The sequence below is a fragment of the Meles meles genome, chromosome 1 (assembly GCF_922984935.1).
Source record: "Meles meles chromosome 1, mMelMel3.1 paternal haplotype, whole genome shotgun sequence".
Taxonomy (NCBI): Eukaryota; Metazoa; Chordata; class Mammalia; order Carnivora; family Mustelidae; genus Meles; species Meles meles.
The window spans coordinates 107,149,254-107,175,050 of NC_060066.1; the positions used below are offsets into that span (position 1 = coordinate 107,149,254).

General features: G+C 40.2%; 1 protein-coding gene across 1 annotated transcript; it reads right to left on the reverse strand.

The window, feature by feature from the left end:
* Positions 1–12,153: 12,153 nt before the first annotated feature.
* Positions 12,154–25,163, reverse strand: LOC123925106 (cornifin-A-like). Its single transcript, XM_045978251.1, has 2 exons — positions 25,000–25,163; positions 12,154–12,259 (listed from the first exon to the last, which is right to left on the reverse strand). Exons 1-2 carry the CDS (start codon positions 25,161–25,163, stop codon positions 12,154–12,156), a joined length of 270 nt encoding a protein of 89 aa, XP_045834207.1.
* Between the last annotated feature and the right edge of the window lie 634 nt (positions 25,164–25,797).

A 25,797-nucleotide genomic window follows, 5' to 3' on the forward strand; every position in this document is an offset into this window, starting at 1 on the left:
TTTCTCCTTCCTATATCCAAAGTATATAGTCTTATGGAAATACTCACCATGCAAATGCCCTTTCTCTTGCTAGATCTCAGTAACTACCTCTGTAGACACTCAGTTGGGCCAACAGAAATGAAGCCTTCACCCTGTCTGCATAAGTATCTGCTCAAAAGCAAATACATTTCAGATTTATTGAATTATTTATTTTTTGTGTTATGCAATTTTATTTAGCCACTGTATAGCACATAGTTTTTAAAATTTTATTTAAATTTTTCAGTGATCCAAGATTTATTGTTTATGAACAACACCCAGTGCTCCATGTGACACGTACACTCCTTAAAACCCACCACCAGGCTCACCCATCCCCTGACCTCCTCTCCCCTCTAAACTCACAGTTTGTTTCTCAGAGTCCACAGTCTCTCATGGTTCACCTACCCCTCTGATTTCCCTCAATTCACTTTTCCTTTCCTTCTCTTAATGTCCTCCATGTTATTTCTCATGCTCCACAAGTAACTGAAACCATATGATAATTAACTCTCTCTGCTTGACTTATTTCACACAGCATAATCTCCTCCAGTTCCATCCATGTTGATACAAAAGTTACGTATTCATCCTTTCTGATCGAGGCATAATACTCCATTGCATATATGGACCATATCTTCTTTATACATTCATCCATTGAAGGGCATCTTTGCTCTTTCCAAAGTTTGGCGACTGTGGCTATTGCTTCTATGAACATTGGGTACAGATGGTCCTTCTTTTACTACATCTATATCTTTGGGCTAAGTACCCAGTAGTGAAACTGCAGGGTCATAGGGAAGCTCTGTTTTTAATTTTTTTTAAATTTTTATTTATTTATTTATTTGACAGAGAGAGAGATCACAAGTAGGCAGAGAGGCAGGCAGAGAGAGAGGAGGAAGCAGGCTCCCCGTGGAGCAGAGAGCCTGATGCGGGGCTCGATCCCAGGACCCTGAGATCATGACCTGAGCCGAAGGCAGTGGCTTAATCCACTGAGCCACCCAGGCGCCCCTGTTTTTAATTTCTTAAGGAATCTCCACACTGTTCTCCAAAGTGGCTGCACCAACTTGAATTCCCATCAACAGTGTAAGAGTGGTCCTCTTTCTCCACATCCTCTCAACACTTTGTTATCTACTGTCTTCTTAATTTTGGCCATTCTAAATGGTATAAGGTGCTATCTCAATGTGGTTTTGATTTGAGTTCCCTGATGTCTAATGATGGTGAATATTTTTTTCAGGTGTCTGTTAGCCATTTGTATGTCTTGTTTGGAGAAGTGTCTTTTCATGTCTTCTGCCAATTTTTTTGACGTGATTATCTGTTTTTCTGAGTGTTGAGTTTGAGGAGTTCTTTGTAGACCTTGGATATCAGACCTTTGTTTTGCTTTTGCTGCACAAAAGCTTTTGATCTTGATGAAATCCCAAAACTTCGTTTTCACTTCCGTTTCCTTTGTCTTTGGAGACATATCTTGAAAGAAGTTGCTGTGGCTGATGTTGAAGAGGTTACTCTCTATGTTTTCTAGGATTTTGGTAGATTCCTGCCTCACGTTGAGGTCTTTTATCCATTTTGAGTTTATCTTTGTTTATGGTGTAAAAGAATGGTAGACTTTCATTCTCCTATACATAGCTGTACAATTTTCCCAACACCATTTATTGAAGAGACTTTTTTCCCACTGTATATTTTCTCCTGCTTTGTCGAAGCTTATTTGACCATAGAGTTGCGGGTCCATATCTGGGCTCTCTACTCTGTTCCACTGGTCTATGTGTCTGTTTTTATGCCAGTACCATGATATCTTGGTGATCAAAGCTTTAGAGTAAAGCTTGAATTCAGGCAACGTGATGTTCCCAGTTTTTTTTTTTTTCTTTTTCAACTTTTCCTTAATGATTCAGGGTCTTTTCTGGTTCCATACAAATTTTAGGATTGTTTATTCCAACTCTTTGAAAAACACCAATGGAATTTTGATCAGAATGGCATTGAAAGTATAGATTTCTCTAATTAGATTCTGTAATAAACATTTTAACAATGTTTATTATTCTGATCCTTGAGCATGGAATGGTCTTCCATCTTTTTATGTCTTTGATTTATTTCACGAGTGTTCTATAGTTCTCGAGTACAGATCCTTTACTTCTTTGGTTAGGTTTATTCCCAGGTGTCTTACAGTTCTTGGGGCTATAGTAAATGGAATCAATCTCTTATTTCCTTTTCTATATTTTCATTGTTAGTGTATTAGAAAGCAACTGATTTCTGTACATTGATTTTGTATCCTGCCACATGACTGAATTGCTGTATGAGTTCTAGTAGTTTGGGGGTGGAGTATTTTGGGTTTTCCATATAAAGTATCATGTCATCTGCGAAGAGAGAGAGTTTGTGTTCTTCTTTGCTGATTTGAATTCCTTTTATTTCTTTTTGCTTTCTGATTGCTGTTGCTAGGATGTCTATGTTGAACAACAGTGGCAAGAGTGGGCATCCTTGTCGTGTTCCTGATCTCAAAGGGAAGGCTGTTAGCTTTTCCCCATTGAGGATGATATTTGCTGTGGGTTTTGCATAGATATATTTTATAAAGTTGAAGAATGTTCCCTCTATCCCTATATTTTGAATCATTTTAATCAGGAATGGATGCTGTATCTTGTCAAATGTTTTTTCTGCATCGATTGAGAGGACCATGTGGTTCTTCTCTCTTCTCTTATTGATTTGTTCTATCACACTGATTGATTTGCAAATGTTGAACCACCCATGCATCCCAGGGATGAATCCCACCTGCTCATGGCTGATAATCTTTTTAATGTACTTTTGGGTCCTATTAGCTAGGATCTTGTTGATAATCTTGGCATCCATATTCATCAGTGATATTGGTCTGAAATTCTCCTTTTTGTTGTGGTCTTTGCCTGGTTTGGGGATCAGGGTAATGCTGGCTTCATAGAAAGAGTCTGGAAGTTTTCTTTCTGTTTCTATTTTTTGAAACAGCTTCAGGATAATTTGTATTATTTCTTCTTTGAATGTTAGAATTCCCCAGGGAATCCATCAGGTCCTGGGATCTTGATTTTTGAGAGGTTTTTGATCATTGCTTCAATCTTGTTACTAGATATTGGTCTATTCAGGTTGTCAATTTCTTTCTGATTCAGTTTTGGAAGGTTATAGGTTTCCAGAAATGCATCCATTTCATCTAGGTTGCTTAACTTTTTGGCACATAACTGTTGATAATACTTTTTGATGATCCAAGATGAAAGAATCTAGAAAGACCTCGAGGCACTTGACTGCAAGACTGATGAATCATAATTTTAGACAAGAGGTTCTGAAAGCAGCTAGAGGGAAGAGATTTCTTACAAACAGAGGATGGTCCATCAGAGTAATGTCAGACCTGTCCACAGAAACCTGGCAAGCCAGAAAAGGCTGTCAATACATATTTAGTGCACTAAATGAGAAGAACATGTAGCCAAGAATACTTTATCCAGTGTGGTAGACATTCAAAATGGATGGAGAGATAAAGAGCTTCCAAGACCAGCAAGGTTTAAAAGAGTATGTGACCACCAAGCTGGGACTACAAGAAATATTAAGCAGGGGGTCTATAAAAGAAGAAAGAATCCAAAAGTGTCATAGAACAGAAATTTACAGACAATCTATAGAAACAAGGACTTCACAGGCAACATGATGTCAATAAAAACTTATCTTTCAAAAATCACTCTCAACATGAACAATGTAAACACTCCCATAAAATGGCACAGGGTTGTAGATTGGATAAAACCACAGGACCTGTCCATATGTTGTCTACAAGAGACCCATTTGGAACCTAAGGATACATCCAGACTGAAAGTGAAGGGATGGAGAACCATCTTTTATGCCAAAGGGCCTCAAAAGAAAGCTGGAGTAGTGATTTTTGTATCAGATAAATTAGATTTTAAACTAAAGACTAGTCAGAGATACAGAAGGACACTACATCATTCTTAAGGGTCAGCCACCAAGAAGAAGTAACAATTGTAAATATTTATGCCACCAATATGGGATCAGCCAACTACATAAGACAAATGTTAATCAAGATAAAGTGTCATATTAGGGTGCCTGGGTGGCTCAGTGGGTTAAGCCACTGCCTTCGGCTCAGGTCATGATCTCAGGGTCCTGGGATCGAGTCCCGTGTCGGGCTCTCTGCTCAGCAGTGAGCCTGCTTCCCTCTCTCTCTCTCTGCCTGCCTCTCTGTCTACTTGTGATCTCCCTCTGCCAAATAAATAAATAAAATCTTTAAAAAAAAGATAAAGTGTCATATTAATATGAATACATTAATAGTAGGGGATCTTAACACACCACTTTTAGTAATCAATCATCCAAGCAGAAAATCAATAAAGAAACAAGAGCATTGAATGGCACATTGGATCAGATGGATCTCATAGATATATACAGAATATTTTACCCTAAAACAACAGAATACTCATTCTTCTCAAGGGAACATGGAGCTTTCTCCACAATAGCCCACATACTGGGTCACAAATCAGGGGTCAGCTGATACCAAAAGGTTGAGAGTATTACCTGAATATTCTCAGACCACAGAGCTTTGAAACTAGAACTCAGGCACAAGAAAAAGCTTGGAAGGAATTCAAACACTTGGAAGCCAAAGACCACCCTGCTTAAGAATGTTTGGATTAACCAGGAAATCAAAGAACTTGAACAATTAATAGAAACCAATGAGAATGAACATGACACTTCCATCCAAAATCTATGGGATACAGCAAAGGTTGCCCTAAGGGGGAAATGCATAACCATCCAAGCCTTGCTCAAAAAAATTGAAAAATCCCGAATGCACCAGTTCTCTTTACATCTTAAAGAACCTGAGACTCAACAACAAATTAAGTCAACCCCACACACAAGAAGGTAAATAATCAAGATTAGAGCAGAGATCAATGACATAAAAACTAGAGATACACTAGAACACAACAATGAAACTAGAAGCTGTTTTTTTTTTAAAGAATCAATAAGATTGGTAAACCATTGGCCAAACTAATCCAAAAGAAAAGAGAGAAGACCAAAATCAATAAAATTATGAATGAAAAGGGAGAGATCATGACTAACACCAAGGAAATAAATGAAACATTCTTTTTTTTTTAAGATTTTATTTATTTATTTGACAGGCAGAGATCACAAGTAGGCAGAGAGTCAGGTAGAAAGAGAGAGAGAGGGAAGAGGAAGCAGGCTCCCAGCTGAACAGAGTCCCATGTGGGGTTTGATCCCAGGACCTGGAGATCTTGACCTGAGCTGAAGACAGAGGCTTTAACCCACTGAACCACCCAGGCACCACTAGATGAAAAATTCTTAATAAAACATGAGCAAATGAAATCCGTTAACTTATGAGAAAGATCATACACCATGAGCAAGAGGGATTTATCCCAGAAATGTAAAGTTAGCTTAACATAAAGAATCAATCAACATACCACAGCAAAAATACTATACTCATAGGATAAAGGACAAAAAAAAAAAACAAAAAAAAACCAAAAACAAACAAACAAAAAAAACAACCCACATGGTTATCTCAACAAACTCAGAAAAAGCATTCAGCAGAATGCAACAACCTTTCATCATTAAAACCAAAATAAAATAAAACAACTCTAAAAAACCTTTGAATATCCTCTACCTTATAAAATCATCTGTTAAAAACCCATAGGTAACATCATGCTTAATGGAGAAACACCATATTAATTCCCACAAAGATCAGGAATAAGACAAAGATGTGCATTCTTGACATTCTATTGAATTCTATTGAAACATTGTACTGGAGGTTTTGTTAGGGTAATTAGACAAGGAGAAAATTACACAATTAACCAAAAACACATTCAGGTTGGAAAGGAAGATATAACACTATTTCTATTCATAGATGGTATGATCTCATATGTAGAAAATCCTAAGAAAGTCACACACACAAATATACACATGCACTGTTAGAACTAATGAACAAGTGCAGCAAGACTGCTGGATATAAGACCGAGGTAAAAAAAAATCAATTTGTATTTCTATACATAATGAACAGTTGATAGTGAAAATAGAACAATTATTTTCATAATAGCATCAAAAAGAATAAACATTTAAGAATAAAATCAATAAAAGAAATGCCATACTTGTACACTGAAAACTACAAACATTACTGAAAGAAATGAAATATATATATATATAAATAAATGAAAAGATTTTTTGTGTTCATGATTTGGAAGACTTAATATTATTAAGATAGTAATGATGCCCAAATTTGATCAATGGACTCAACACAATTCCTATCAAAATCCCCTAGCTACCACTTTTGCAGAAATTGATATGCAGATCCTAAAGATCAAAAGGAAATGTAAGGGACCCAACTAGCCAATACAGTCTGGAAAAAGAAACAGTGAATTGGAGGATTCATACTTCCCCCAGCTTTAAAACTTACTACAAAGTTACAGTACTCAAGACAATGTGATACTATGTAAGGAGAAAGTCCAGAAACAAATCTTTACATTTATGTTCAATTATTTTGGACAAAAGTGACAGAAGAATACAATGGGGGAAAGTACAGTCTTTTCAACAAATAGTGTTGGGACCATTGGCTATCCATCTGTAAATAATAAAATTGGACCAGTACCTCATACTATGCACAAAAATGAACTCAAAATGGACCATAGATCTAAACGTAAATCCAACAACTATGAAACTCTTAAAAAATGTGAGTATGAATCTTTATTGCTTCAAATTAGGCAATGGTTTCTTAGCTATGACTCCAAACCCACAAGTGACAAAAGGAAAAAAAAAGAGAGATAAATAAGACCTTGGAAAACTTAAAAACTTTTGTCCTTTAAAGGGCACCACTGAGAGAGTGAAAGACAACCCATAGAATAAGAAAGTATTTGTAAATCATTTCTTCCAGAGTATATAAAGAACACTTAGAATACAACAATAAAATGAAAAATAGTACAATTAAAAATGGGCCAAGACTTTGAATAGATATTTCTCTAAAGAAGCTATACAAATGGATAGTAATAAGTGCATGAAAAGATGTTTTCCATATTACTTGCTATAGAAATGCAAACCAATTAAAACCATAACACAATACCACTTTATATGCACTTGGATGGCTATAATGAAAAGACAATAAGAAGTGTCACTGAAGATGTGAAGTTAGAACTCTTGTACATTGTTACTGGGAATGGAAAATTGTGCAGCTGGTTTGGAAACATTTTGGAAGTTCCTCCAGAGGTGAAACATAGAGTTACCATATGACACAACAATTCCACTCCTAGCTATATATCTAAGCAAAATTAAAAACATAAATTCACATTAAGATTGCACATTCATATTCATAACAACAATATTCATAATGGTTAAAAAATGGACAACCCAAATGTACATCAGCTGAAGAATGTGGTATGTCCAAGTGATGTAATATTATTTGGCAATATAATATTATTTGAAATACTAATACATGCTAAAACATGGATCAATCTTTAAAAGATTATGATAAGTTAAAGAATCACACACAAAAGTCCAAATATGCCATTACAGGAAGTGTCCAGAATATGCAAAGATATAGAGACACAACGTAGACTTGTATTTGCCAAGGGCTTGGGGGAAAGTGACAGTTTATCCATATGGAGAAATTCAAGTATTTTGAAATTAGACATTGATGATCACTGTACAAATGTACAGGCCTTCCAGAGCACCTGGGTGGCTCAGTTGGTTGAGCATTGACTCTTGATTTTGGCTCAGGTGGGGATCTTGAGATCATGGGATTGAGCCCTGTGTTAGGATCCATGCTCAGCAGGGAGTTGGCTGGAGCTTCTGTCTCTCTCCCTTTGACCCTTCTCCCACTCACGTGGGTGCTCTGTCTCTCTAGGATAAATAAATAAACTTAAAAATAAAACAAAACAAAGAAATAACTATAGGCCTTCCTTAACTTATGATGGGGTTGTATTCTAATAAACCTTTCATAAAATGAAAATGCTATAAGTTGAAAATGCATTTAATACACCTAACCTACTGAACATCATAGCCTAGCTCAGCCTACCTTAAACATGTGTAAAACATTTATATGAGTCTACAGTTGGACAAAATCATCTAACACAAAGACTATCTTATAGTAAATTATTGTAGATATTTTAATTTATTAAACACTGTACAAGTGAAAAACAGAACGGTCATATGCATGCAACATGTTGTCAGTGTGTTGGTGTTGACTCTTGTGATTATATGGCTGACTGCTAACTCAACTGCCACTAACTAACATCCCAAGAGAGTAGGTACTGCATTTCACTAGCCCAGGAGAAGATCCAAATTCAAGATTTGAGGGATGGTTTCTACTGAATACATTATGGCTTTTGCACCACTGTAAAATCAAAAACTTGTCACATATAAATCATTGTAAGTTGAGTAATGTCAGTCTTGAAACATGTATGTTAGAAATGGGTGAATTTCATTGATGGGTGTTCTATTTCAATAAAGTCATTTAAAAAAAGAAAAATTGGTTTTATTTTCTTTTCTCAAACAGGAATACAAGGGAATGGGGGGAAACCAGAAATCTGGAAAGTTGGGAAAGTCAGTTACTTTTTTTTTTTTTTAGATTTTATTTATTTATTTGACAGAGAGAGATCACAAGTAGCCAGAGAGGCAGGCAGAGAGAGAGGAGGAAGCAGGCTCCCCGCAGAGCAGATAGCCCCATGCAGGGCTCAATCCCAGGACCCTGAGATCATGACCTTAGTGGAAGGTGGAGGCTTAACCCACTTAACCACCCAGGGGCCCCAGTCAGTTACTTTTGGATACTAAATAGAAAAAGATAAAATTAAGAGTGGTTTTGAGAGGATTAATATTTAGGTTTGCAGCCAAGATTAGATTAAGATTTAATATGCTCCCACTTCAGTTTATTTTTCCAAATAGTGTCAGAGAAGTTAGAGTGGACAAAGACATTAAGAAAAGCATAAGAGGGGGCTCCAGGGTGGCTCAGTTGGTTAGGTGACTGCCTTCGGCTCAGGCTATGATCCTGGAGTCCTAGGATTGAGTCCCCTGTCAGGTTCCCTGCTCAGCAGGCAGTCTGCTTCTCCAGCTGACCTCTCTCCTCTCATGTTCTCTCTCTCTCTCAAATAAATAAATGAAAATATTTAAAAAAGAGAAAAGCATAAGAATAAATAAGATAAGCATAAGAATGTTTTCTGGGAAAGTGGGTGCCTGGGTGGCTCAGTTGGTTGAGATCATCCAACTCTTGATTTCAGCTTAGGTCATGATGTCAAGGTTGTAAGATCAAGCCCCACATAGGGCTCCCCACTCAGTTGGAAGTCTGCTTGAGATTCTCTCTCTTCCTCGTCCTCTGTCTCTCTCCCCAATCTCTCTCTCTTTCTAAAAATCAATCAACCAATCAATCTTTCAAAAGGAATGTTTTCTGGGGAAAAAAAAACCTTTAGATATAGTTACTCCTAATAGAATTGATTGGAAGCAAATAGAAGTCTGTGAAGTTTTTGAGGAATCATATCTTCAAAGTAGCCACAGACTGGATTTCATATAAAACAAAATATGTTTCTAAAAGTCTTAAAATCACACTTGGTTAGAAAGTGAGCTACCAAGTTTACTTAAACAAGGAGAGCACTATCCACAACACACACTTAGTATTTGATCTTGTAAAAGGAATAATCCTACCAACAGCAGAATGATGGACCATGAAGGGAAAAGGAGTACCTTCCAAAGAGCAGAATCAAGACCTTATCATAGGTCTTCTGTCACTTCTGGATGTTGGAGTGGGGGAGGGAATGGCCTCACAGTGCCTGCCCAGCTAAATGTCAGAATACGAGGGCCTAATGATATCATTTTTCTCCCACTATTTCTCCTTGCATATGGTAGTTTCTCTTTAGTTTTTGTGTACCGATGTCACCATTGGATGTTGGATAACAGGAAGAAATGGTTCATCTGTTTATTTCATAGTTTGCTGAATCAGTAAGAGCCCTAAGAAGACACAGAAGAGAGAATTTCATATCACCCAGAAACTTGAGATTTTGACTCTAGATTATGTTCCCCCCTCCTCCTGGGGGGGGTTAAGTTCTGCTTATGAGACACAAGGATTAAATGGATATTTTGAGGATCAGAAGCATAGCCTGTGGCAGGGCTTAAAGGGCCCACCAGAGCTATTTTCCTCTGCATACTGATATACTACCCTTTTTTGTTCTATATCTCTTTGTGGGATATACAAGACAATGTGACCAAGCCCCCCCTAAGTCCTTCTTATGCACAGAATGGATGTATGTCATCACGGATTCCAGGTGTCCTCCCCATACAAGTTGATTTCCATGCTCTTGTACCTGAATTCAGAGAAGGGCAAGGCACTCAATGATGATTAGACCATGTGTGGGGAGGAACCCAGCTCCCTTTATGACTAAATGGAGCAAAGACTTGGCCAACCCATACTGAATTTGGACATAAGTAAGAAATAACTTCTACTGGGCTGAGACACAACAAATGGGGGAGGGAGAATGTTTGTTATAGCAGTTAGCCTATGCTGACGAATAAACATAGCATGATAAAAACACATTTTTTTATAAAGATTTTATTTATTTATTTGACAGAGAGAGAGATTACAAGTAGGCAGAGAGGCAGACAGAGAGAGAGGAGGAAGCAGGCTCCCTGCGGAGCAGAGAGCCCGATGCGGGGCTCGATCCCAGGACCCTGAGATCATGACCTGAGTCGAAGGCAGCGGCTTAATCCACTGAGCCACCCAGGCGCCCCCCATAAAAACACATTTTTATGTTTGTTTGATTAGTTGGTTCTGGTACTAGGAATCAGTATTTACTTGAATATGACAGTAGACTTTTTCTACCAATTAAACAAGAAGACATTTATGATCATAAGACATATAGGGTGAATATTTTTTCAAATAGATATTATAATCTTAAAGATGCAATCAGGTAAAAACATTATAATCAAAAATAGCAAAATTGCTTGAGTTATACCAAATGCTCATGGTTTGTTTATTATTTCTTAGGAAAAATGTGTCTCTTTTCATACTGCTCCAGGAAAATTTGCTTTTTCTTTCAATAACATAAAAAAGAAACATACTTATAAAAAATGAATATATACACATATATAAAAATGTACAGTTGACATTTCTATACTCTAAGAATATGGGATGGTGGGCTTCATAGTCCTCACTCTCCTTGACTCCTATCATATCATGTGTGAAGTGAACAGCTTCCACTTGGGGGATATAGAGGATCAGCTCTTGTGTTACTCTGGGAGACTTCCTCACTACCATGCATGAGTATGTCAATTTGTTTGTGTGACTGGTTAAGCAGGGAATGAAGTACACCTCTCTAGAAGACTGGAAATGCCCAAAGCAAGCACCATGAATCCCCATCATCTTTCTGGCACAGAGTGGGCACTCAGTGAATGGAAGAGGATTGGTTGAGATAACACAAGTGGAGGCTCCAAATCTTTGGATATATTTGAGAATTTGTATTATGGTTATCAGGAAATTAGGGGCATAGTCCTGTATATAGAAACAGCACCTTTGAAATAATCAGGAATTATTTGGATAAGTCAGCAATCTGGAAGCTAGATTTGGGGGCAGATAGTCAGAGTCAGCTTGGACAGGCACTAAATAAGATTCTGATGTGACTCACTGAGATGAAGAGGAGCCCTGCTCCAGTCCTAGAGGTCCAAAGCATCAACCTCTTGGTGGCACTGCACAACCTCCAATTGCCTGCCCAGGAAGGATCCATGGGGCAAACCACATCCTCCTCTACAAACAATCAGGACTACATGCCTCTGAGTGAGGCCTGTATATAGGTCCTACTTCACAAGGGAAAGGAAGGCATTGGGTCAGACCACTGTACATAATTAGGAATGGAATTGAAAATGCATTTAATGGGGGAAGAACAGAGCTGATCCTCTTGTTATCACCTCCATGTACTTCTTCAGATGAATGCTGAACAGTTGGAACTGAGGCTCTAAGGTACCAAGGCCTGCAGCCTAAATCAGAGGCTCAGGGGCTTAGAGTGTTGGGAAGGAAAACTACATAGCCCATGTTTTTAGGTGCAAATGAGAAGGGGTTATGACTCAGGGTGACATCATGCTAGCTGCAAGGCAAATGTGATGCAAAAGCAGAATAGGAGGAGGTTCAGCATCTGGCTATTGGCTCTCCAAGGGCTTGCTTGGCTATGGACCCTACTACTTCCACTTGGTCTTCTGCTGAGCTGGTGCTGCAGTCACTGTTGAGGGACATGGGTCAGGAAACTTGGGGTGATAGGGCTCAGGAACTTTGGGGTGGCATGGTGTTAGGGTCCATGATCAAAGGAACGAGACTGACACAAAGCAAAAATCAAGCAAAGCTTTATTTTGTGCCATGCATCAGAAACCAAACTAACCAGTAGGTGCCCGGGCCCCATGCATTAGAAACCAAACTGACCAGTAGGTGCCCGAGCCTTGCTGGGGGCCACCGCCTCCCTGGTCTGGGGTCCTTCCTGGAGGCTCCCTGCTCCACCCTCACTGTACCACAGGATGCTCCCGGCGAGGCCTCTCCCTGGACGAGGCTGCAGCCAACGAGGCTCCCAGCAATGCCAAGCATCGAAAATCAAATCAACCAGTCGGGGCCATCTCTTACAAAGAGGCACCCACGACCAGGACACTGACCCCGATTACTTCCCTTACCCAATGACTCCCACTACCTGATGACTCCCGCTTCCTGATGATGACACTCCGGCAGCGTTGCTCCCTGGCGAGGCCGCTGCCTGACTGGTGAGGCCGCTGCCCGGCGATGCTCATGACACTCGGGCAGCGGTGCTCCCAGGGAGGCCACTCCCAATGACGAGGTTGCACCGCTGGCTCCTGAGAGGTTAGTCCCCGAGGCAGCACTGCTGGAGTGGCTAGGCCGCTTGCGGCGGTGCTGCTGCTGCTGGTGCTGCTGCTCGGGGGCGGAGGGACCGCTCACGGAGGCTCTGCTGCTCCTGCAGGTGCTGCTGCTGCTGCTGCTTGGCATTGCTACTGTTGCTGCTGCTCGGCGCTGCTGCTGCTCGGGGTGGTGGGGCTGATGAGGCTGCTGAGGTGCTTCCAATGGCTCCCCTACCCGCTACTCTGACTCCTCCTGCTATATATATATATATATATATATATATATATATATATATATGCAGCCTCACAGCCCAGCTTTTATAGAGGCGGTTGAGCCCCGCCCACACACAGGTGGCCAATGGGATTGCAATACACAGAGAAAACTGCACAGTCATGCTAGGTCTGCCACACACAGAAAAAAAAACTGCTAGGTAACAGAGGTGGCCAATTGAATTTCAATTTACCCTAGTAGATATATGTGCTCCCCACTGATTGGATGTCTTCACCTGGCCTGACCCGCCCTTGTATCTAGGCTTTGCAAGTAAGTTCCTCTGGGAGGGGTGGGGTCAATCTAAGTTCACTACATAAACACAGAATGACTCCCTCTGGCCAACCAGGTGCTTACAATGGTTCTTTGCTTTTGGGGACACCTGGTTCCTGCAGTGGAGGTTGGCAAAACTGTTTCACCTGCTGTTGCTGAGGCTGTTGGGGAGGGGTACAGGGTTGCTTCTGCTGATGGGAAAACATGCTTCACAGGAGGCTGGACCAACAGACAGAACAGATGACTTAAACAGGGACTACCTAGGGTAGAAGCCATGTTCAATGCCACTTCAGTTCTCTTAGGAAACAAATGTCTTCTTTTCTCCCTTTCTACCACAATGGACACATCAATGATTTCTGAGCTTTTGGGAAGGAGGAATGTAAAGGGGATTTGGTTTGTCTCACTTGAGTAGAGCCTCTATCTTCCTGACACATCTTAAAACCCAATTAACAACAGAACAGAACAGCAGGCTCCTGGCAAGAATGTGAAATCTCAAGATTGGAGTGTATAGAAATGTGATACTGCTTAAAAGAAAAATTAACAACACCAACAACCCTGTAACTTCAGCCCACCCACACATTTCCAACAAATAGAATGGCTTGTCATCTGTAAGATAACTACTGACATCTCTAGAACCTACACCATCTCGCCCCTGGCTTTGCTCCCAACTTCCCTGGCCTCCAATGTTTTCCTCATTCCTGCTTGTGCAAATCTGCTCAGCCACCATGGATCAAAGATGGCCTCATATGATACTTGTGGGAAGTTTTTCTAGAGATTTCTTCCAGAAATCATCTGTCTCCCAAATTGCCACAGTACTTCACTCACCTTTCTCACCTCCTGCTGATGACTTTGTATGTCAATTTTAGCTCTTCATGACCATGTCTTCTTTTTTTTCCTGAATCAATTGTAGTTTCATGGAGTGTGTTCCCTATTGTCTAAATTGTTCCCTATTGTTTTTGTAGTAGGTGAGCTGCCCAACATAGTAAATTCTCACAAAATTATTTGTTGGAAGGATAAAATTCTCTGTATTGAAATTATGAATTAAGAATGACAGCATTGGGGTGCCTGGGTGGCTCAGGGGGTTAGGCCTCTGCTTTCAGCTCGGGTCATGATCTCAGGGTCCTGGGATCGAGTCCCGCATCAGGCTCTATGCTCGGCAGGGAGCCTGCTTCTTTCTCTCTCTTTCTCTGCTTGCCTCTCTACCTACTTGTGATCTCTCTCTGTCAAATAAATAAATAAAATCTTAAAAAAAAAAGAATGATAGCATCACTAAAAGTGCAGTGAACCTCAGGCCTCATCTCTATCTTGCTGGCTTTGGGTTCTTGCACAACCCAGCCCTCTCTCACTAACACAGCAGAAACTGGTGGAACAAGTCCCTTTAAGCCCAAACTAGCTCATCTACTTGTTCAATGAACTTAACAGGTCCTGAGGACTCTGCTTGTAATGGGAGTCCCTTCCTGGAGCAGCACAGGGACAAGAGATGTAGGATTCCCTGATCCTTAACACCAAAGATCACTCTGCTCAAGAAAAAATAAAGCTGAGGTCACTAATGCAGGCCTCTCCTCAACATACAACCTGTAATAAGCTATGGTCTTTGAAAAATCTAAATCATTAAGACCCATGTTTGGGGGGCCCCTCCCTCCTTACTTGGCTCACATAAATATTTGTGAGGTATCTGTTGGATCCATGGCAGTGTTACCTCCTCTGAACTTGAGGCTGAGCCTAGCTAGCCATCACCAGAAGCTCTACCCACTGTGCACCCCTAGCCATCATTCTATACTTCAATCCCTACATGGTGACTAGTGTGGAGTAGAGGCTCCTGGGGATTGACAGTTATAGAATGGGTGGGTGAATGAATGACATTTGTTATAAGACACCCAGAAGATACTTTGACAACTACTAAGAAGTTTCTTCTAAGGGAAATGCTCTCTTGAAATGAGCCTCATTGCATCAGCTAGGATAAGAAGTAAGCACTCAGCCAGATATGGATGTTTCTGCCATTGCCCCCACCCATCTGTGTCCCTGTCTGCTGGAGCTGAAGTGGTCACTTCCCTTTGGGATGGGGCCACTGCCACTACCATGCCTAGATTCCAGCCCTCTTGCTTCAATTTAACTGTCTCCTAGGCCTCTCCTCACCCAGACGCCATCTCTAAGGACTCTGCAGAGGGAGTTCCAAGCACACCTTGCTGCTGATCTGGTGGGATTCGGAGACCTAGGGGAGCCTGCTTCCTATTCCTTGGTTGTCCATGATAATAGGCTACTGCTTCTTATGTTTTTCCTAGACCCACATCCCTGAGTGCAAAAAAGGGCTGTCATTTGATATTCTCTGGACTTTGATCTGATGCATCTGCCTGACTTGTGTCTCCTTTCTCCCAGCAATATCTTTTCCTTTCTAGCTCCTGAAATTTGTCTTTTACCCTCTGCCTTTCTTTGTCCATGTACTGAATAGCTGGGGATTAAGGCTTTTTCTACTATTTAGAGAAGCTCAATTCCTTCACTGTCTGTAATGGATTAACCAATGAATTTGCTGGAAAGCCACATGGTTTCTGATTGCAATAGTATCTCCCCATATGCCTCTGACTTTTATACTAATGTACCCTCAGGATCATAGGATACTAATATTCTTATATCTTGCTCTTACTGTTTTAACTCTTCTAAAACCTCTCGAGAATCCTTATAAATTTTCTCTACTTTATCTCTTATCCACACACTGTTATATGGCTCTGTTCATGTAGGTCTGGATGGGCTTTGTGCCGGATTCCCCCTCCTCCTTCCTGATTCAAGGCTTCTATGATACTACAGTGCAGGGTGTTTGTGGAACACAGTGCAAGCTTGTGTCCTTGGTCTGGAAGTGTAGTGGAGTTATTGCACACAGAATCAGATTGGACAAATGGTGGTGAAGGGGATTTACAGGAGGCTATGGATGAATTCTCCTGCCTTCATCTCCAGGATGAAGAGTTCTGAGACCATTTCCCAAGAATCCTTGAAAAGTCTGAGACTTTAGCACCAGGCACAATTTTTTTTAAAAACTAGGTTAAGACAGTCTCATGCTCAAGGTTTATTTAGTAATGAGATCCCAGAGAAAAGGAATAATGAACAAGGGGATAACTGAGAAGGAAAGAACATACATTCAAAGAAGCATTATCTTTTTTGCACATCCCCAAGAACAAGTGGTGGTCAGACCCAGGAGAATTTTCAGACATCCTGAACGTTGTAAGGTAATAAGCTCAGGCTATAAATCTTGTTCTGTTAAGTGTTAGCCCAAAGAGATCAAGGGCTGATGTTTGGTGAAGGTGCTGCTTCTTACCATGACAGAGTACCACGACAGAGAGTATTTTCTGCAGTATCATGAAATGGAGGATCCATTTGTCATTGTGGTGTATGGCTCTGCCAGTTGTTAAGACTCTGTTAGCTTTGGGAAACGTAAAGAGGCCTTCAAAGGAGAAGGTTTGGGCAGACACTATGTAGGTGGTTACTGGAGAGGTGGACACAGGGAGAGAGCCTATGGTGGTGCACAGTGGCAAGGTGGGCTTTCCAGAAGTGTGGAAGGTGATGGACACTTGAAGACCATGACTCCAGAGCTGAGGTAGGATGTCACAGGATAAGCAGGTGTTGTTGCAGGAGGTGGCTAATAAGTCAACTTTCTTTCTCATTACTTAGCAGTATCTTAAAGAAATGGGTGACTGAGTTAACAGAGGGTCTCTCCTGCATTGAAGGATAGCAAAGTTCATCTGATGAGCTAGGGCAGTATTTGTCTATCCTGTGAAGATATTTATTCAGCCCTAAAGTCATCATTTTAACATTGGATTGCTTTCCCTCCCTTCCTATTTAGCATTTTTCCTTACCAGAAATTTGTGTTTTACTATGAAGACACTCCCTCTATATGCCATTATTCAAAGAAAATGCTATTTTATTTATGCAGTAAAAGCATTGGATAAATTAAGGTTGACTGAGCAAACTTTTGCAATTGTGATTCAAGAATTTTTCCCTTTCCTTATCTACCGTGAAATTCATTTTAACTAAAACAGCCTCTGGGAATGAGGCATGTGTTACTTGAGGAGAATGGCATTTAGTCCACTATTTTCTGTAATCAACGGGGAGGAATTCTTTCTCAAATGGACACTGTCTTGTTCCCATTCCCTTTTCAATATCATCTGCCTAACTTTCTTGTCCATGAAGACTTCAAGATAACAAATCATAAAACAAAACAAAGTCATACTACACACTATCTGTATCTTCTCCTCAACATACGAGAAGTACGTGAGAAAATGCACAATCATCAAACATTCTTTTTTTCAGATTTAAAATAAAATCTGATTGTTCAAAAAAAAAAAAGATGTGAATCTCAAGAACTCAGGCTCAGCCATGTGGGAGATTGTATCCTCACAGAGAGAGAAGTGGAACATCCCAAGGCTGAGCAGGTTTGGTTATTTCTCAAGCTCAGTACAAGTCATCTGAAAGTACATGTCCGGAATGTCAGGTGATGACATGCCCTGGAACCTCCCCATTGGAATATGCGCTCAGCACTGCAGGCCCTGTCTAACCCTGCAGTTACAGCAAACTGCTTGAGGCAACGGAAAACTATGAGGATTCTCCAACTCTAGATCAAAGAAACTCCTCCAACTCATTAATTGAACTGTAAGTACTTACAGACTGTTAGGTTGGGTCCTAGACTATTGGGATGCAACAGTGAACACTAACAAAGGTCTCTGATCTTGTGGAATTCACATGTTATAGGGGAGGGTGGAAATAAACAATAAAGAAACATGAAGACTGTGGAAATTTTGTGTTAAATGCCATGGAGAAAGGACAGTAGTATAAGCAATTGGGAGCACCAAAGTGATGGGATTGGGTTTTGTGTTCACTTTGAGAAGCTGGTGTTCAGAACATGGAGTTAGATATTAGAATATCTGTGGAAAGAGAATACACTTCCAAACTGTCTTAGGCTAGAGCCTGCCTGGCATGTTCAGGGGGCACTGTGGCTGGACTGGAAACAGTAAGTGGAACAGAGGCAGGGGCCAAAGGGAAACAAGTTTATCTGCTGCCTTTATTGTCTGCCATTAGCCATCCTTAGAACATTATGATCCTTCCTTCTTCCACAGCACCTCCTTGGTCTGCAGAAATAGTCAGCCCAGAGTCAAAGGCATGGAGGAATATTTCCTCCACACATATCACATATATCCCCTGGGCTCTTTTGGCTTTGAAAGCTTCTATTCTATAGAAGTAGAGTAACCTGTAAGAGTGGACTTAAATCATATATAAAGCCTTTCAAGGACAGAAAATTTACTTACCAAAGAAATGCTCTTTTAGCGGGCTTCAGCTTCTCTTGTATGATGGGAATACCACTGAGTCCCTCTAATTTGGTAAATACATAATTGTGATTTTTGAAAATATATCCTTTGTTATTAGATAATGTTAAAGAGATATATTGGGCAAATTTACAGTACATGCATATGATTTGTGATAAAAGAGGAATTCTGGTATGAATAACTGAATTTGGGGGAAATATTCCCTCATATATCCTTTACGACAAGCCAAATGACACCTGTCTTGTCTTCTTGGCCCTTTGTGGTTTCCTACCTTAAACCCTGGCCCAGAGCTCACCATAGTTCTTTTCTTTAGTTTCAACCTATAAAACAATTATCCCCCAACCTAATCCCATCTACCCCTGTAGTGTGGATTTTTTAAATTTTTAAAAAAGATTTTATTTATTTATTTGAGAGAGAAAGAGAGCACAAGAGAGGGAGGGACAGAGGGAGAAGTAGACTCCCCACTGAGCAGGGAGCCTGATACTAGGCTGGATCCCAGGACCCTAAGATCATGCATGATGTGACCCAAAAACAGATGCTTGACTGACTGAGTCACCCAGGTGCCCCTTTTTAAATGTTTAAGTAATATTGGCTTTATGTGTCTTTAGAATAGAGGACTCTCTGCATTACTGGAAATTGGGATGTCTTCTGCTCTACCTTTCCCCAGCACCTCCCCAAATATTACCCTGTGTGAAAACAGTCAGTAAAATTGTTACCTGCTACTTGAAAAGCAAATTATTTGCCCAATAAGTTTGCAGTTAAAAAAAAAAGATGACTGGAAAGATGCAGAGATTTGGTTAGTCTCAATTATTACTGACTTCATTTGGCAAAATATTAATGAGTTCATGAAGGAAGTGTCCAACTTGCAAAAGTAGAAATGAAAAGAATCATTACAGTACATAAATTTGATTTTTTAAAAAGTTAACTATATAGGTGGGGAATAGGTGAAATACGTGAAGGGGATTATGAAGTGCAAACTTCCAGTTATAGAATAAATAAGTCATGGAGATGAAAAGTACAGCATAGGGGGTATAGTCAATTATATTGCAATAATGTTGTGTGGTGACACATGGTGATGGCACTTACTATTTGCTTTGTAGAATACATTGAAAGGAATGACCCTGAGGTTTTGAGAAATGGAAGGGAGGGAGTATGACATTCTTCCTATCCACATTTATTTGATGAAAAACAAAACACTATTGTATGAAGTCATGGATATTTTGGTGTTTTTGTTTTTGTTTGGTTTGGTTTTTGTCAAAGAAGAAAGCCTACCCTGACAAATAACATGGAGATAATAAATTTTATTTGTTTAATGCTCTTTTTTTAAATAAATTATTATTTGTTTCTTTGTTTTAGTGGTAGACACATGTCATATTAGGATATGGTAAGAGATATTAACTAAATAAGAATTATTATAGGGACTATAGCTTTAAGGATTTTCAAATCGATTTTTCATTTCCAAGTAATAGATCCAGGTAGAAGGGGCATGAGGAAAGTATCATCATTGGCTGATTTATAATAAACTGTTCATAGATCTCTTTGAGTTTTGTTAATCTTAATGAAAAATGGGTCAATATTTGAAAATAATCATAGAAAAATAAAACTACAACTTACATTTCATAAAAATATGGATTAATGTACTATATAAGATCATTATATATTATGTCCCATAGCTCTAGAAAATTCTATCATATTTCTCATAATTTTTCTCAGCGGTAGTTGTCTGGGTCTTCTATTTGTTTTTTAATTTTATTTATTCATTTGACAGAGAGAGAGAGATATCACAAGTAGGCAGAGAGGCAGGCAGAGAGAGAGGGAGAAGCAGTCTTCCTGCTGAGCGGAGAGCCTGATGTGGGGCTCCATCCCAGGACCCTGAGATCATGACCTGGGCCAAAAACAGAGGCTTAACCCACGAGCCACCCAGGTGCCCCAGGTCTTTTTTTCTTAAACCCCTATTGTCCTTATTAAATTTACATGGGAAATGGACAGACTCAAATGGAGAGGGGACCTCTAAGGAGATTTGGGGGAGACAAGCTTGCCCACAGGTTGCTCCCAGTGTTCTAGAGTGGTGGTTTGCAATTCTGAGTCTTGCTGTTTTAGATGCAGGAGCAGAATGGGGTTGGGATAGTTCAGACTCAAGGCCTTACCAGAGGACAAAAGTTATCCAGGATCAATAAGTGAGGTTTAGAAGGTTCCCTGCAAATCCACATCATCATTTGGTGAAAATACAAGCCATTCAGCATCTCACCAGGTATTAGATATGCTCCCACATTTTGGCAGGTGGCAGGCTGGGCCCTGAGTTGACAGCCCTAAACAGGACAGAGTATTCCTGCCCTTAAAATGCTCACAGTGCAGAGAAGTCAGGAGTGATCCAGAATTCAGGATGTGATAAGAGCCCTAGAGGAGGTAATTAGGGCAGTTTGGCCCTGACCACTGTGCCTGAAAACATGTCAAGTGTCAAATGAGCACAATAAACCCCAAAGCCTAGACAGGCCACTTGGTTCTGGGGAAGTGGGGGTAGTAGGGATGGGGAGACGTGTCCAATATAAAATATAAAAGAGGATAGACAGAAGGGGGGAGAATTGAGAAAATTAAGCTGAGGCTTAGTAAAGAATAAATTAAAAAGTGGTTGACCTAAAAACCCAGAAATGATTCTTTTTTGAGTCAGAGATATGTAAGTACAGAGAACTTGCTCAGTCACCACTTTCTATCTGAGCCAGGAAGAATCTTTTTTTTTTTAAGAATCTATTTTTAAAAGTTATGGAGATCATAGTTCTAGTAGAACAAAGGGAAGTGAAGGTGAGAAAAACAAGGAAGAACCACAAAAAGAAATCAAATATGCATTGTTTTTTTTATCTGCATAGTCAACATGAGCAACCAGGCTGTAGGCCTGAAGGTTGCCAAACTATGCATAGTTTGGACCTCAATTTCTTTACACCAAAATAGTCCAATGGGGGACAATTTTGCCAGGACAAGAGGAGAAGAGCAACTGAGGGAAGACAAGAATATGTGATAGGAAGGAGACAAATCCTCCTTTAACACTTGACTGGCATCAGCTGTCGAAGTCAGTAAGCAGGATGTGGGACCCTGGGGCTGCGAGTGTGAGGGGGGCGTTGGAGTACCCAGGCTCCCTACCAGAAGATGGGGAACTGAGGTAGGGAGAAGAGATACCATGGCTACTCCAACAAGGATCCTCTGCCCTTGGGCTGCAGTGCCTCAGGAATGTTCTGGATGGGCAGGACATACAGTTTCTCTAATAAGCAACATTTTCACTGACATTCTGTATTTTTTAATATCATGGCAGAAAACTTTAAAAAACATAAAATAACATTATATAATGTATAGTGTAGAAAAACAGAGCTATTCAAAAAAGGAGAAAGAGAAAGAGAGAGAGAAAGAAAAAGGAATAAAGAAGGAACACTCATATGAACAACCAGAAATAACAAGTTATATGTTACTGTATTTAGTGCTACGGTATTTTTTCTATAAATCCACACACATATACATTACTAAAAGACTCTTTTTTTGTTTCTCTTTCTATTGTTTGGGGTCTGCTTGCATTATTAATATAATCTGAATATTTTCCAATAAGACTAACCATTCTTTCAGGCGCCTGAGTGGCTCAGTGGGTTAAGCCTCTGCCTTCAGCTCAAGTCATGGTCTCAGAGTCCTGGGATCAAGCCCCACATCAGGCTCTCTACTCACCAGGGAGCCTGCTTCTCACCACCCCCGCCACCTGCTGCTCTGCCTACTTGTGATCTCTCTCTCTCTCTCTCTGTCAAATAAATAAATAAATAAATAAATAAATAAAATCTTAAAAAAAAAGACTATAATGGCTGCTGTACAATCCTAATACATAGACACTCATTGATTATTGAAATTATTACCTATTGATAGTTATCAACATTTTTCTATTAGATACAATGCCGAAGTGAGTATCCTAATGTACAAAATCTTTGTGTACATGCATAAATATTTCCTAAACATAAATTCCTGGAATAAAATCAGTGGCTCAAGAGTCAGGTGATCATCAAACCTTTTGATTCTTCCCTACTGAACTTTTCTTTAGGATATTTCAACTATATTCATAAAAGTTGTGTGTTGTAGAACCCATTTCCCTACTTGGGATTAGCTTGTTTAATTATGAGTGGCCCTGAGCACTTCCACCACTTAAATCAGCAGTGACACGAAGCCACCTCAAAGATGCAAACCAAATAACATCATTCACTGCTGCCAGTTTGACAACTACTTGTCACCTTGTAATGACTTGTTGGGACAAATTCTGTCTTACATTCTCAAATATTTCTGAGTCCATGCCAACTCTACCTGGAGCCCTTGTGTACCACTCAGCTGCCACTTGTCACCTGCCTCACACCTGCTTGATGTTACAGACTATCTGCTTTGTCAAGAAATTGGATTCATGGGGCGCCTGGGTGGTTCAGTCGGTTAAGCATCTGCCTTTGGCTCAGTTCATGATCTCAGGGTCCTGGGATCAAGTCTAGTGTTGGTCTCCCTGCTTAGCAGGAGTCTTCTTCTCCTCCTCATCCCCACTCAGGCTCTCTCTCACTATCTCTCTCTCTCTTAAATAAATTTAAAAAAATCTTTAAAAAATTTTTAAAAACGGGATTCACTCCCCAGTGGCCAATATCAATGACAATGAAAATATATGCTAGTTTCACTCATTGAAAAAATAGCTCCTCAATATCCCAGACCCACTCAACAAAGACCTGTAAACCAGCTGGTCATCCTTGAAATCAAGACTAAGAGGAAGGAGAGACAAGACCTAGAAATCCAGAGAACCAGACTCTGGGTGCTTCAGAAATAGTTTCTGGTTGATCTTAATTAATCTTCCCCTTTCTGAATGTCAATTTCTTTATCTTGAAATGCAGGGGACATGGTAGGTAACATTTAGGTCTTTTTTCACTTCTGATATTTTATAGCTTAATGACCTTGCTCTGCCAGCTCATGGCTGATTATCTATCTCACTTGGATCATGGATTCTTACTTATAATCCTGTATTAATTAATCCCCTCTTTTCCTAATTACTTAATAAATAGCTTCCTCTGGGTTATTTTTGGGAGAGATACTATTGCAGGTGTAAGGTGTATGTGTGCTTGTGCATGTGCACGTGGTTTTAGGTATATTTATATGAGAAGGGCATGACTACTTCCCCACCTAAAGAAGAATGCAAATTCTCCAAGGGGGAAGCACTGTGTCTTCTCCCAACACTTTTCCTGGTATAGGTTCATGCCTGACTATACACAGTGGGTTCCCAGAAAAAGATAACCTTACCTGAGCTAATAAGGCTGGAAACCGTGTGGGTGATTCTGTGAATGTGTGGTTATTTATAATGAATGTATCTCATTTTGAGTGTGTGTCTGCATGTGCTAGGTATATGGAAGGTAAAATGTGTGAAGAAAACCAGAGTATCAGGTTCATATATGTAGCAGTAATTTGGGGGGAATAAACATGAGCCTTAGGGCAGTGTATTCAGGATGAGACATAGCTAGAAGAAGGCTCCACTGGAACTTAGGCATGACAATCCAGTACCAGAAGAGAGCCCTGTTCCAGGTGTGGCTGCCCAGAATGATAGCCTTTGGGTTCCATTATGAAACAACTATTGTCATTCCAGGGATGCCCTTAAATATAACCACATGCACACTCACAGCAGAACACATTACCACAATTAGATAGATGATGTCTACACTAACTTCTTTGTCTATAGGTCCTACTCACAATGATAGAATGAAGAAAGGACAGATTTAGCCAATGATACAAACAATCAAGAGTAGAATTAAAAGTTATTTAATGGTAGCAGAGAAGGAAACATGATTCTTCCAATCTAGATTGCCTCTTCAGATGAATCCTGAGCAACTGAGGATTAGCAAAGCCACAAAGGCCTTCTGCATAATTCAGAGGTTCAGAAGATTTCTCAGAGTACGTAAAGGAAAGTGTCATATCATATATTTTTATGATGCAAATAAGAGAGAAACTAGGAGTCAGGGTGAGAATATACTGATTATAACATCTATGCAATGAAGACACAAAAGCAGAAGGGGAGAAGGTGGTCATCATCTAGCAGTGAGCAACTCAAGGGGATAGCTCCTCAAGGGCATAGCTCCTCAAGGGCATGGCTCCTCAAGAACATGGATGTGAACCACATCAGTTCTGCTTGGTCTTCTGGCCTGAGCCTGGAATAATAGTTGAGGGACGAGGCTCTTGTACCTTGGTTTGGCCAGCCTGAGGGACCTTAGGATAGGCGGCTCAGGGAACTTGGTGTGACCTGGCTAAGGAACTGTGGGATGGCCTGGTTCAGGATACTTGGAGCAGCTTGGTTCAGGAAGTTTGGTGTTCCCAGGTTGTGGTAACTTGGTGTTGCATGGCTCTTTGGTAATGGGAACAAATGGAATCTGGGGTGGAGGCTGGCAGGGCTGTTTAACCTTCTGCTGTTGGGGTGGAGGAGGAGGGGTGCAGGGTTTCTTCTGCTGCTGGGAACTCATGCTTCACAGGAGACTGGACCTATAGACAGAAAACCAACTTGGTTGTTTGGTAAAACAAAGAAGCCAAGTTCATTGAGAACATGTCTTATTTCATGCTCCTTCAGAATCAAGAGACTCTCTTTCTTTCAGTTTCCCTGCTTTTGAGATTAGGAAACTTTGGTGGTTCTTATGCACTTTCAGGAGGAGAAGCTTACAGGTAATTTACGCTGCTCCATGGAAGTAGAGTTTTTCTGTATGCTTCCTTTTCTCCTGTTGATCTTGAAAATCTACATTAGCAACACAACACAATGGCCAGCTCCTAGGATTGAAAGGAGGCCCCAGGTTTTCAATAATATGAAAAGGTAATAAAGTCAAAGGTCTGGAGTCTGCTCTCATGTCTACTACATAGGGTGCCTTAGCTATCATAGAAAAATTCTATACAAAACTCCTCGAGTCCACATGATCCCACTTATGATCCTTTGTTCACATAATCTTCATCATGCCTGGTTTCTGGGAGGTTTTCCATTCTATCTCTGCTTGTCCACACATATTCACCCATTACAGCTCTCCTCTTAGATGCTCTCTGCCAAATCATCTTCTTCATTTTGCCACACTACAATTCCTGTCTTGTTCTCTCTACTAATTATTTCCATGC